The sequence below is a fragment of the Mixophyes fleayi genome, chromosome 4 (assembly GCF_038048845.1).
Source record: "Mixophyes fleayi isolate aMixFle1 chromosome 4, aMixFle1.hap1, whole genome shotgun sequence".
NCBI lineage: Eukaryota > Metazoa > Chordata > Amphibia > Anura > Limnodynastidae > Mixophyes > Mixophyes fleayi.
The window spans coordinates 102,212,587-102,225,994 of NC_134405.1; the positions used below are offsets into that span (position 1 = coordinate 102,212,587).

The 13,408-nt window shown below is 38.1% G+C and overlaps 1 protein-coding gene across 3 annotated transcripts in view; it reads right to left on the bottom strand.

Annotated features, from left to right (window-relative positions):
- Positions 1–8,476: 8,476 nt before the first annotated feature.
- Positions 8,477–13,408, bottom strand: part of EFL1 (elongation factor like GTPase 1) — a 182,668-nt gene continuing 177,736 nt past the window's right edge. For all 3 annotated transcript variants that reach the window (XM_075207900.1, XM_075207902.1, XM_075207901.1), the window contains exon 19: positions 8,477–8,838. In XM_075207900.1, the coding sequence (XP_075064001.1) occupies positions 8,606–8,838 (233 nt within the window). In that variant the 3' untranslated portion in view covers positions 8,477–8,605. The remainder of the gene's footprint in view (positions 8,839–13,408) is intronic.

Consider the following 13,408-nt stretch of genomic DNA (forward strand, 5'->3'; position numbering starts at 1 on the left):
TTACATATTTAAACTGCTATTTAATATATGGAGTGGATTTACTGGGATTGTATATAATATAGCCATTAGAAGTCAGTGTTCAGTTCTGTGTCTACATAAATGCACAAAGAATCATTTTATATAGGCTACGGACACCCAAGGGGACTCGCTATAGTCGTGATAATTTACGTGAATAAAGTATTTTTTAGCAAGATTTAATGGTTACATCATATAACATATCAAACGTCCTATTTAATTAACACCTATCTATACCTATGTTGCTATAAACATTATACAGTGATATATTTATACTATCATATATTATTTTGCATCACTATATATATATTTAAATATTTGACAACTTTTATAATTTGTACTTCAGGTCAAATCTACTGAAGCTGTGATAATTTACAGCAGAGGTGTGTTTTATACCTTACAATACACAAGTTTTCTTACTTAACAAGAGAATTCATCATTCAGATATTTACATGCGTTTGAAATACATATGTAAATCCAATACATGTTCACAGTTGATAATATATTGCCTATTGTAGATAAGTTAACAAGTTATCAGTACATTTAGTGACTGCGGTGACATATATTATCATAGTAAGTGGTGGCATGGTATTTCATACAATAATTGAGTTGTAACCAAATTCCTTACATGGAATACTGAAATGAAGACACTAGAATTCAATTGTTATAAAACATGTCACCATTGCTCCTCTATCATACAAATATAATGGACAGCTGACTTCTATATTATTCATTTTACTCTTCTAGTATACAGAAAATAAAGCTTTTATCCTGTTGAAAGAAAATTCATACTGATGTAATGCGGGCAGATTTAGATGTACTATAATTCCACTTTATGAACTACGTGGTTGCATACATTGTGTAATTATACAGCACGTCTCTTTGGCTGAATAAAACACAGGATGTATATAACAGTAAGAGCCGCTGTAAGTGCAATACTTTGTGTACAGAGTATATGTACCCTCCTGAAGAACATCCACAGAATAATATAAGATTAGTCCTTAATTTTTGCATACAGTAAGCGTCTCATGAGAACCAGCACCAATGGCAAATTACCAAAAAGAGCAATCAATGCTGCTCCCTTTTTAAGTAGGATTGATTGATGAGAAAAGCTTTTCAGTCTTATCTGTGTGTTCAAACACAGGGCTGTGATATAAAGCATAAAATGACAAATTACCCAAAGCTAAATTAGGAACTTGGCGAGGAGCCCCCAAGTCTCTGTGGACAGACAGGTACCATTAAGTGCAGGACAGATGGAGTGAATCTTAGCAGTAAGTAAACATCTATCCAAATCTTTTTTCTGCTGAGTGAAAACACCAGGCTCTTCCAATGGGAAATCTGTCACAATGCATCTGCTGCTGATACATGATACAGCACAAGCATAGGTAACTGTCTACTACTGCAAACATTCCCCAGACAGTTCCACGTTCTTTAACCATTTATAATCACAGGGTTGTCTGATTTGTGTCTGTGCGTATTCAGTGGGCAAAATCACAAGAAACCTTTGTCTGCTCCTGGTGCATAATAGAAGGGACATTGATTATAATAGTCCAAGATATACTGGGTGGTCTTATAACAAGCAGAGCCATACAGGTCCTAACTGGCTACCAGCGACAGCAGACCCATTCTATGTATAGGGGATGGACAATTTGCAAGATTACAACAAAATCACCAAAGCAAAAATATATAATACGTAGCTAAATAAACTATGCTAAGCATAAAAATGTATTTGTAAATATAATATGTACAGACCTGCACTGCACTGGCCTAACATATGCTAATAGCAGGTAAGGTAATGACACATGCTGGAGTAGCTTTGTTCAGTGATGAAAACAAGAAACACCCATCTAAGCCTGTTCCCTATCAATCCTGAGACTATTCAGATTTTACTTTTTTTTTTTTTTAGGATGGAAGGGTCTCATTTAGTAACTGTTTGTCGCTTGATTAAAGTAAATTTCAAGGTGCAATGACATAATTTCTCATGTTGTTTTTTTTCTTTCTTTCCAGAGCGTTATTTTTGGAGCAATTAAAGGTTTCTTTACAAAGACATTCTGCATTTGCAGATATTAGAGCAGGACATGAAAAGGATTGTGTGTTCTCAGCGTTTCTTTAGGGGGGTTTTCTGGTGTGTACCTTTGGATGCACACGTTTAGAATGACTACATTTCAATGCTTGTCTTTCATCAGCTGCTGCACAAAGAACTAGGCAGCTCTTTGGGAAATAATGATTTGAGAATTGTATTTCATTATGGTAAAGCTGTCCTTTTATGCTTCCTATGGATTTTCTTATGTTTAGATTTTTATAACCATATTTTTTTTAAATCCAGGTTTTCCTTCCATCTGGTTTTGAAACATAAAAAGCACAGATTATATATACGGAAATATACCCAAATATGGAGTATGATAGTCACATAAAAAAGGGGTTAAAAATACAATGCAGCACGATATCTGGACATCCGCACGCTGACTCTATTGACAGTTTAAAGGAGTCTGTTCTTTGTCTGATGTCCTTCTATCCTGAAATATGAAATAGTTTAACTGTACAGTCTCTGCACAACTGCTAACTCATATAGAGGAAAAGCAAACACAAAACAAGTGTAAGTGCATTGCCATATATACACAGTTCCGCAACAGATGCGTTGGGAGTGACCGAGGTTTACGTTTGCTTATTTGTCTTGCACAGTTGACATCTGAAGGATGCATATCAATAATCACAAAGGCATCAAGTCATTCCTGTTATGTTACACTGTTTAATGGCATGGTTAACATAATATGTATGTATGTATTAAATAGAATATATCCTTAAAGAAAAATCCTACAAAATCTATTCATTACATCAATAAAAAAGCAGGTCAGTATTCATCTATAGACTATGTATAATAATGTATTTGACCTATTCCAAGAAAGCAGTATGGAGGTTCTCCCTTATATCAATAAATACAGAGAAATTAGACTGTGTGTTGTATAGCCCATGACCATATGTTTCACTGAACATTCATAAAATAATAAACCCTACTTAGAAATACGGTATGTTTTCCCCCCTTTAAAGGGCTCAGGTTTCAGTAATAGCAGTAAATAGCAGTGTCAATGAGGTCTTCACACTTCCATATAGTTTAATTATTTCCACATGGTGTTCTCAACTGTAATGCTAACTCCTGAAATACATACGCCTCGCTATCTGTCAAACACAAACCCTTTTCTTCCTACTCCCTGGATTTCTCCAAGCCTGCAGGTCGGGTAACTGGGGACTGCTGGACACACTTACGTTATACAATGGGGCTGTAGCAAGACACAGAACGCCAGCCAGGATAACACCCTTCAAATTCTTGTTAATTTCTCAAAATAACTCAGAGCATAAAGAATTTTTTTTCTTTTTGGACAATGCAAAAAAAAAACAACCAACAAATAATTTTAATAGTCAAATCCTAACTTCTGGCTATATATGCTATTTATTGTTTCTCCCTGGCTCATTAAAAAGTTCACCACACATCATAGATTGGCTAATTGGCTCTAAATTCTACATATACATCATTCTGTGAACAATCATTCTTATATTCAGAAAACGCAGCCTCACATGGTGGTTTGACCAGCCTAAAAATCTGTTATGCATTCAAATACTTTCTTGCCTAATTTCCAAGCCTAAGTAAACTATAATTCCTGTAATGAGTTCTATAACACAAATGTAAGGCGCACACCACAGGCTGTGTCAAAGATGTAACAAAAAGTTTTGTGCAGAAACGTCAATATTCAGTGGTTCCACTGAATGTCATAAACAACCATAGTTTCAAATGACTCTAGCCCAGGCCTGGACAAGGTGTGGCTCTGCAGGTGGTATTGAATTCAAGCCCCAGTATGGTTTGGCAGCTGATAGTTGACAGGATATGCTGGGACTTGTAGTTTCACACACCTGGAGAGTCATACTTTGTCCAGGTGTGTGAAACCTGGACAAAGCCACTGAGCTAATGAAGCTTGGTACATCCGCAGGCTCTCTGGCTATCCATTATTATTGTTTATTTTAAGGCACCACATGAGGTCTGCATCGCAGAGGGCAAACAACAAGACAGTACTTGGTATAATAGTATAATACAGTAAACCAACAACACAACAACTCTCAACACAGCTACTGTGGTGCAAACAGTTTATTTAGCTCAGGCTGAAACCTGTACCCATGAGTGTGGGCACAACTAACAGGATTTGAGCCACTGAAAGACAATGGAGGAGTGGAGTCAATGGGAAGAGAGTCCAAGGAGGAGGTGCGCAGTGTAGCTGGTGAGCAAAAGTTATAGGTAATGAGAAGAGGGCCCTGTTCACTAGAGCTTGCAATCTAAAAGGGAAAGGGACAGACAAACTGTTGACACATGGGGGTGGGCCAATGTAAGGGGATCCGAGGGCAAGAAGCAAGAGAGGTATAGATGGAGGACAAAAGAGGGTGAGGTATACTACATGGTGAAATGGTTAAGTGAAGGACCGGTAAGCTTTTCTAAACAGGTGGATTTTCAATAACTGAAATTATACAGGCTAGCGAATAGTCTGATAGAACTATGGAGGTTATTCCAGTGGTGTGAGGGCAACATGGAAGAAATCTTGGATACGGGAGTGAGATGTGGTTACCAGAGTGGAGGAAAGGCGACGGTCATTGGCCGGAGAGGCCGGGAGGGAGTATGTATGGTGATGAGGTTGGAGATTTAGGGAGCAGTGGAGATGGAGAGGGCCTTATACATGAGGGCGAGGAGATTGAAGAGAATTCTGTAAGGGAAGGGGAGCTAGTGTAAGGTGTGGCAGAGAGGAAGACAGATGTGGAGAGGCAAGATGGGAAGATAAGTCTAGCTGCAGCATTAAGTATAGATCGAAGAGGAGTAAGATGGGAGCGGGGGAAGACACTAAGGAGAAGGTTGCAGTGGTCGAGACGATCCCACAGCTTGTAAGCTTGTGAGCAGGGCCCTCTTAACTCTATCTGTATGTATTGTAGAGAGAGAGAGAGAGAGAGAGAGAAAAACTTACAGGTCTTGGCATTCCCCTTTCTGTACTAATATCTACTATGGAGAATGGAACCATATGTTTACCTGTACTGTGATACCAGGGGGCAGTAGCAGCGGATGAAGCTGTTACAGTGATAGAAGCTGGAGGGCATGCCCTCCTGTAAAAGCACTATGTGTTTATGGGGCTACATACAATTTCTCATCTCCTGCTTGCTGAAGAGCCCACAAGTGACCAAGCCATAACTGCTGCCATTGTAACCCAAAGGATGCACACAATTGTTAAACAATGTAGGCTGCTTCCTATTGGTTACTACTTAACAGACACAGACTGTAGAGGGAGCTTCAGTAAGCCAGAGGTGGTGAGATACTGCCTGTTTCATGTTTATGAGGATGTTTAGAAAATGGAGCTATGGGGGCCACAAATCTCAAGTTACACACCTGTGTACCACTATACACTGCTCTGCGAGACCATACTAACTCGGTATTACTGTATTACTTTTTCGTGGGAGTTGGGCCAGTCACCAGGAACCATATGAATACCATGGGTTCCCAACACCCTCCTAGGCTTTGAAAAAAAATAGTAAAATAGTTTGTTGGCCATTACTTAAATCTACACTCAATAAGATAGCTGTAGACCATCAGAGAACAAAGGAAGAATACAGCAAAACTTTCAAAGAGCTGTAACTGATATTATGTTTATAAATAAAACGAAAAGCTGAATTATTCTATATTATAACTTAAAAAGACTTTGCCTAGATTACTAGCATGATTACGCACACCCTGTTTAAACCTGATCGTTGATTATGTTACAAAATATTGCGTGAGACTGGCACATGTCTGTGTCTGTTATTCATCAGTTTCAAAGACTTGGTTTTCAGGGATAACACACAAGAAAATCACGGATGACTTTCCATTGTAATTGAGTTGATAAATTAAATGAATTTCAGCCGTACTGCATTTGTCATCACTGTTACACAGCCAAGAGTTGCTTAATGTTATGACTGCTCAGGGACAAAGCCTAAATGATATCCTCTATAATCTTTTTTTTTTGGTCTGTATTATTTTTTTTTATTATTTTAAAAGTGAGACTGATGTAATACAGGCATAAGGTTTTTTAAAGGTATGTAACAGTTTCCCGGTCTGCTACAAATAAAGGTTCTTTCTTTAGACAACACAGAAAACATAATACTATACTTTTTTTCAAGGCGACATATACAGGCCGGCAAACACAATAAGAACCATTTTATTAAGGAAATATATTAGTCTTTGAAATGTCAGGTGTCATACACAAGTTTAATGACTTGCCTGAAATGACAGATGGGATCCATTTTAATATATAAAAAAAAAAACAATACACAGAGAAGAGTGGTAACCTCTAGGGCTATAAATATTTCTGACTTCTAAGACAGGCTGAAGCAAAGATTATTATAGTATGATTTAGATTTATTAGAATGGTGCTGTGTATAAAACACAATCTGTTTGTTAGTAAAACAATATTACAATGTCCAGCTGTACTTTATAGACAGTCTGCATTATTTTTACGTTATTGTTTAAAATTGTATTTTCTAGTTTGCTGAGCCTTGGTTTAAGACCCACGTTGCTTTACCTTACAATAGAAATGCAATACATGTCCTGCGATTGTAGGAAGTGACCTTACGATATGATGGTTGCCAGGATTGTCACTACTCAAGGCTTTTTACTAGAAGTTTTGGCTCAGGAGCCAGCATATTAGGTGTATGTGATCAAAGGAGTTCTCTATGAAAGAGGCAATCCTACGGAGGACAGAAGAAGGTATTGTAGATGGGAAATTAAGAAGTTAAACTCTGGCACCTGGGTTTCAGATGTGATTCCAATAATACCACATGACTAGCCACTGCGGTTCCCATGCAGTCCAGCGGAGATGTCAGCTGTCTAATAATCCTATAGCTGATGCATTATGGATAAAAAAGCTATATAACCTCCATGGAAAAGTTGCAAATTACTCATGTGTTTAAGCCCTTATATATGTTCACCCGTATCAGTCAAGGGCTCGTGAATAAAAAGTAAATTTGATCTCAAGGACGAACGTAAACTTTGGTGGGTGTACACTCTATTGGCCACAAAACAATGGCCCCATCCACAGATTAGTTGATATATAACGGATTCCCCGTTTCCAGTCTTACTTGAGCATTCTTTAAAACTGCCCACAGACAACATATATGTCATAGCAGTGTTTTGTCATCACAATGACCTTACAAACATAAAGCCTTCTTGATGTGTTTGAAATTCATACACCTACAATGCAATAAGTTCAGAAAGTATTTTGTGGGATCGAAATAGTAATTGTCCCATTAACAATAAGGTCAACTAAAGCCAGATAGCTAAAAGTGAAGTAATTTTAGGCAAATCCGTATTGAGGAGTGCATCAAACCACACATTTCATCTAATTTAGTTCTTATGTTTTTGCTTTCCCATAGCATTCAGTCCCCTCCAAATGTCTCAGCTCCCACTGTGCTCTAATATATCCTAAAATTGCAATGTTTTCTCACTTCTGAAACCCTATATTCTGCCCCAGACAGACATCTAACATCTGGCATGGGAACAGGGTGTGCCTGCAAGGCAGGATCAGCTGTTATCTTAATGAGAACAAAACAAAACTGGGCACATTTCTTCAAGATTAGTTTTAAAAAGTGGAATCATTTGAAGAACACAGTGTGTTACACTATATCCAGTCCAGTACAGCTGCAAGAAACATTCATATATATATTGAAATAAAAAACTAAGTCTGATATAAACAAGTTGGAGGAGGATTCTTTAGATACAATTACTCCATATATTTCATTGATCTAAGGCAGCACACAACTTTAACGGGTACCTTTAATAATGTGAGCATGCCCTGCCTGAAGAGTACCTTAAACAAGGCATATCTAACTAATCAATTGTTCCAGAAAACCTTCATTTTTGCCAGTGGCATTCTGTGCAAATGAGACATGGAAGAGAGAAATACAGCTGACATTCTAGTAGATTTAAATGACATTGCTGCAGTGGTAAGAATAGATATACATTATGAACATTTATAACCTTTAAACAAATCATCATTACACATGTGCACATTTGCATTAGCATAAAGTGAATGAAAAAAATAAATCATATACCAACAAGCAAAAAACACTAATTAAAATTTTAAAAAGTAATTCTACACATTTTGAGGTCTCCTAAAACCTGATGCCTGACACTGTTTGCTCATTATATGCACCTCCTGTTACCTGTTTATTTAGTACTATATGACTGTGCATATCATATACAAGTAACCATAAGTATAACCATTAGTAATAGAGAACCATAAGAAAATACATATTCAGATAGGTACTATTAGTGTATGAAAGTTGTTCGATATCAACTGTAATCTTGTACAACCAATGAGGAACAACAAGAGACTGAATGTTAAAATAATAAGTAATATTTCAGAACAGGGCATCCCCGTCCCAGCAGCCATATGCAAATCCTTGAATAATAATATTCTTGCTAAATTAGCAATGGTTATATTATTCTCTTAGTATGCAATAATCAAAGCACATGAAATATTTACATACATGAATTAAAGAGGGGTACCCATCTGCTAAGCTTCAAACTCTAGTGCTGTTTAATATGACCACTATTGAAGAGGAATAAAGTGGTTACCTCCCAGTGACTGAACACCAGCTGAGGGCTGGCCAGACCACTTGTCCTCTTTCTTATTTCATCAGCAAAGCCAAAGCTTTCGGCCACGGGCAACACTGCCTTGATAATGAACATGTCGGTTCCTTCTTTCATCTCCTCCAAAAGAACGCGACCTTCTCTTTTCGACAAGACACCGTACACACGACCTGGAAAACGTTCAGAAAATAGTAAGACAAATGCTTTTAAATCACTGCCCTGAAAAACAATGACTTATTGGTAAAGGCCACTATGACATGCCTGGTGTGAATACATTCAATACTGCTGCCCAAGCCAACCTCTTGAAAACATTAATGTCACATTTCAAGCATTTTTGGCATTCTGAAGAAAGGACAGAAATTTTTTTGCATTGTAAGAAACGAGTGACAAAGCGTGAGATGAAAGAGAATGTTGGAAAATATTAATAAAAACAGTGTGTAATTTAAAGAATCCTTTGATCTGCAGAGAATGTCCTTTGTTGAAAGAGATAACTAACTCACAAGTAATTCAGTCTACTGCGTATGTGGTATTACATACAGATTTTTAGGTCTATATTCATCATCATTTATCATCAATATATACTGGAAATGTAAAACAAAATATGATTCACAGAATTAGCGTAGCTATGTAGGCACATTCTATAACTACGGTAGAGGCAGCTATTTTTGTGTATTGAATAAATTCTCAGAGGTTATTAATTAACGATCATCATCATCAAGGCATAAGATACTTCATGCCTCATGTCTGAGTGATGTAACAAGTTCCCACTGAACCGATAGTCTTGATATTCATTTAGCACATAGACGGCCCACTGTGTGTAAGTGACATTTACACTTTAATCAGAAGAGAAGAGAGAGACGGATGGAAAAACATATACAGTACGGTATTTTAAGTTGCAATCACCTCTCTTGCTCATCAAAGAAACCAATGTAAATCTGCACAGTTATAACACACGGATTCTTGATCAGTGAAACGCTGTGCTAGGCCTGATGGTTAAAGGCCTTAAGTCTGTACATATGGAGCTAATTGTAAACTGCAGAGTCACATATGAATTCCTGACATCAATAGGTCAGAGTGTTTTTTTTCCCCTTTCTGGTCTACAATGATTTATCAGAATCATATGTTTACCATTGAGCTACCCCGTATAGCCCAGTATAGTATTGTAAATACAATATTTGACATTACAGGTCAGGAATCAGTTGTTTGTGCTAAATTCTATAAAATGTTTGAGAGGCAATAAACTAGCTTAGAGCTAGTAAAGTCAAGGGAGATCATACTTTAACCCTTTCATGAACTAGCCGCAAGAAACACCAAAAGGGACAATAATTCAGCTACAGTATAGTAAAACACAGTATTCGCGTTAAACAAGTAATCCGGAACTACCACCAAATCGTGTTTACTGGAAATACACTCTCTGGATCTCAGCTAGCAATCTTTGGAAACCAGATAATCTCATGCTAAACAAAGTCATCATACAGGGTGAAACTCAGCATTCAATGTCAAGTAACTTTTAGGGATCTATTTAACAAGCAGTGAAGAGCCAAAATGCCAAGGCGCTTTCACTGTTTTTGTGTATATTTAGATAGGGATGTTTCTTTGGCTTTAACCTAATTACCAGCACTTACAGCTATCCTTATAGACATCTAGAGGAACAGCGGCATTAGGCAATCTATTAAGTAATGTCATCTCATTGGCAACTGAAGCCTTTCCGGTTTCGCGGAACAGCGCACGCACATAGTACTTTCTACATTCGTTGGCAGTATTAGGCTGCCGATGAAGAGCAAAAAGAATTTTGTGGTGATGGTGAGGGGGAATTCAACGGTCTTCCAGAGCAGCCCCAACATGGTCAATTGCAGCGGTACGTCATTGTGTATAGCTATCATTTCCAGCGATACATAAAGATGGTTACCACACCACAATCATAAATAGACCCCTTAATCCTTAAAGTAAAAAGTTAGTCAATGTTTCCAATCAAACATGCATTTTTTGGCACAAGAAAACTTACCAAACTGTATAAAAAAACTTCTTCATAAAGGAAACCGCTAGTTCCAAAACATCAGAATAATGCACAGATATTAAGACATTCTATTTCTATATATTTAATGTTTGTCTAATCTATACATGGCATCTACATCAAGAATCCACCAACATTTGCTAAGTGCTTTTTTCTGTGTAATAAAACCAATCATGGACATTGAGTTATGGAATATAGATGTCTCGAATTTCCATCGGTCTTTGATAGAAACCATACAAGGCTACTGGTACCCTTACTTCAGCTGTTGTGTCAGGTTGTATTTCCCCATGTGGATTACAGTCTTTAGAGTGTGTTCTTCCATGGTGTGTTATTAAATGTTTTCTGATACTACATGCTGTCCTGTATAAACCCTATATATTGCACTTCATTATCATATTATACATTACATACATGTTTCTACTTAAACCAGGGATTCATCAGACGTAGAAAGTAAATTGTATTTTATACTGGTTATTGCTTTGCATGTATCTGATCTATCAACATGTGAAATTTAAAGCGGAGTTATGATAAACTACATCACATTCGCTTGCATATGGCTTTATCAATCACTTCTATGTATACTACTAAGTAGTATCCGGTTTCTTTTGTTCTTGTAAAACATTCTACTGCATCACTTCTCTTTGGAAACAAACGTATCTTACAAGTTATTGATGCAACTTCCAAACTTCAAAAGTTTATGTTAAAATAATCTTTTGATCCCAATTGTTTGTTTTTTTTTACACCTTGCCTTTGGCAATATTGTATTATTGTGTTCAGTGAAGTCCTAGAAACCAGATTATGACATGCAAATCACTTGGTTAAGGAGATGAACATGGTAATCGACTCTCAAATTTAATACTCCATGGAAAGCACTGGTAACCGACACATAGACAGATAGCTGAAAATCAATATGCTCTACCAATGGCTACAAAAGTTCATTATTGTATTTTTTTTTGTTAGAAATATAGCTATGCTAATGTGTTGTCATTACGGAACCCCATAAGACATTGAATTGTTAAGTCAAAATCAGTTTACCAATTAACACAAATTAAAAAGGGATTTTTTTTGCCCATCAAAAGATACAAACTTATTGGTCTTTACATGTCATTTTATAACCTTTATCAAATGAATTGCTTTTTCTTGCTTTCATATTATATAGGTAAAGTTGTATAATTTTTCTGGCTTTTGGACATGAAACAAAATTGCTCTCATAGAGTCGATTTTCCTTTAATATAAAAAAAAGATTAAGATTGGCTCCATATCCTTTACACAGGGCTGCCAAAATAAATTGCTGGGCCCAGTGCAAATGTACCAAGTGATACGACACACCCCATCCCTAGTTCCATCTAGTTCCATCTAACCCCTGCAGTAGTTCACTCACCTCTCTGCTCCTTCTTGCTGGCTCTTTATGGCTTCTCACCATTGATAGCATTGTGACATCATTAGTTATATGATATCAGCGATGCTATAGGGAGCCTTTCTGCGGCTCTCTGCACGGAAGCTGGATGCCTCTCTCTCAGGAACATGCGCACCTAGGAGGGTGAATGTGCTGTCTACATGGAAGCCTGCAACCATATCCCTTAATTCATGACAGAGAAGCCACCCCCTCCCCCCCTGGGGTACATCTCGGAAGCAGCTGTTGCTTAGAAAGGGAGCATGCCACATGCCTTAATTCACTGCAGAGGCCACCTCCATAACAGAGCTGGTCAAGCCCAATACTGGCCTGTCCCTTATACCCCCTGATGGTGGCCTTGCCGTCACATCACTTATGACGAACCAGGAAATTATAACACCTACAAATATCTTAATCATATTAAATAAAAAAAACACATAAGTTTCTCAAGATGGAATAATCCTTTAGAAGCAATTGAGTGTACGTAGTATAAAAAGAATGATTGAGCATCACTTAAATTTGTTCATGTTGATAATCTCTAAAAGTCCTGAAACCGGTGAAGAACAAGTGGAGATAGTACTAAGCAGTCATAGTAGGGACTATTACAGTCAGGGCCGCCGAGAGGGGGGGGGAGCGGGTACTAATTACCCGGGCCCGGCATGTCAGGGGGCCCGGCCCGGGCCCTTGCGCTGCTGATTTTTTTTAATTTTTAAATTTTTTTTTTCCAAACGTTTTTTTTCCTTTCCTTTTTTTTTTTTTTTTTTGGCGGGGGGGGGGGGGGGGGGGGGTGGGGGGGGGGCTCGGTCGTTGGTGGGGGGAGCAGGCTAGTTTAAAAAAAAAAAACAACATACTCACCTGATCGCGGAGCCGGCATCCCTCCTCTCTGCTGCTCTGTGCTCTATTCAGACTGTCTGAATGCTGGGTGTGATGTCATCATGTCATGCCCAGCATTCAGTCAGTCTGGAGCAATGGAGCACAGAGCAGCAGAGAAGACCAAGAGAGGAGAAAAGGTAAGTGAAGGGAGGAAAACGAGGGGGGCACAGAGGGGTTAAAAAACGGGGGGGGGGGCAGCATGACAGAGGGGTTAAAAAATGAGGGGGAGCACAAGGGTTAAAAAACGGGGGGGCAGCATGACAGAGGGGTTAAAAAATGAGGGGGCACAAAGGGGTTAAAAAACGGGGGGGGCAGCATGACAGAGGGGTTAAAAAATGAGTGGGGGCACAGAGGGGTTAAAAAATGGGAAAGCAGCATGTCAGAGGGGTTAAAAAATGAGGGGGGAGCACAGAGGGGTTAAAAACGGGGAAGCAGCATGTCAGAGGGGTTAAAAAATGAG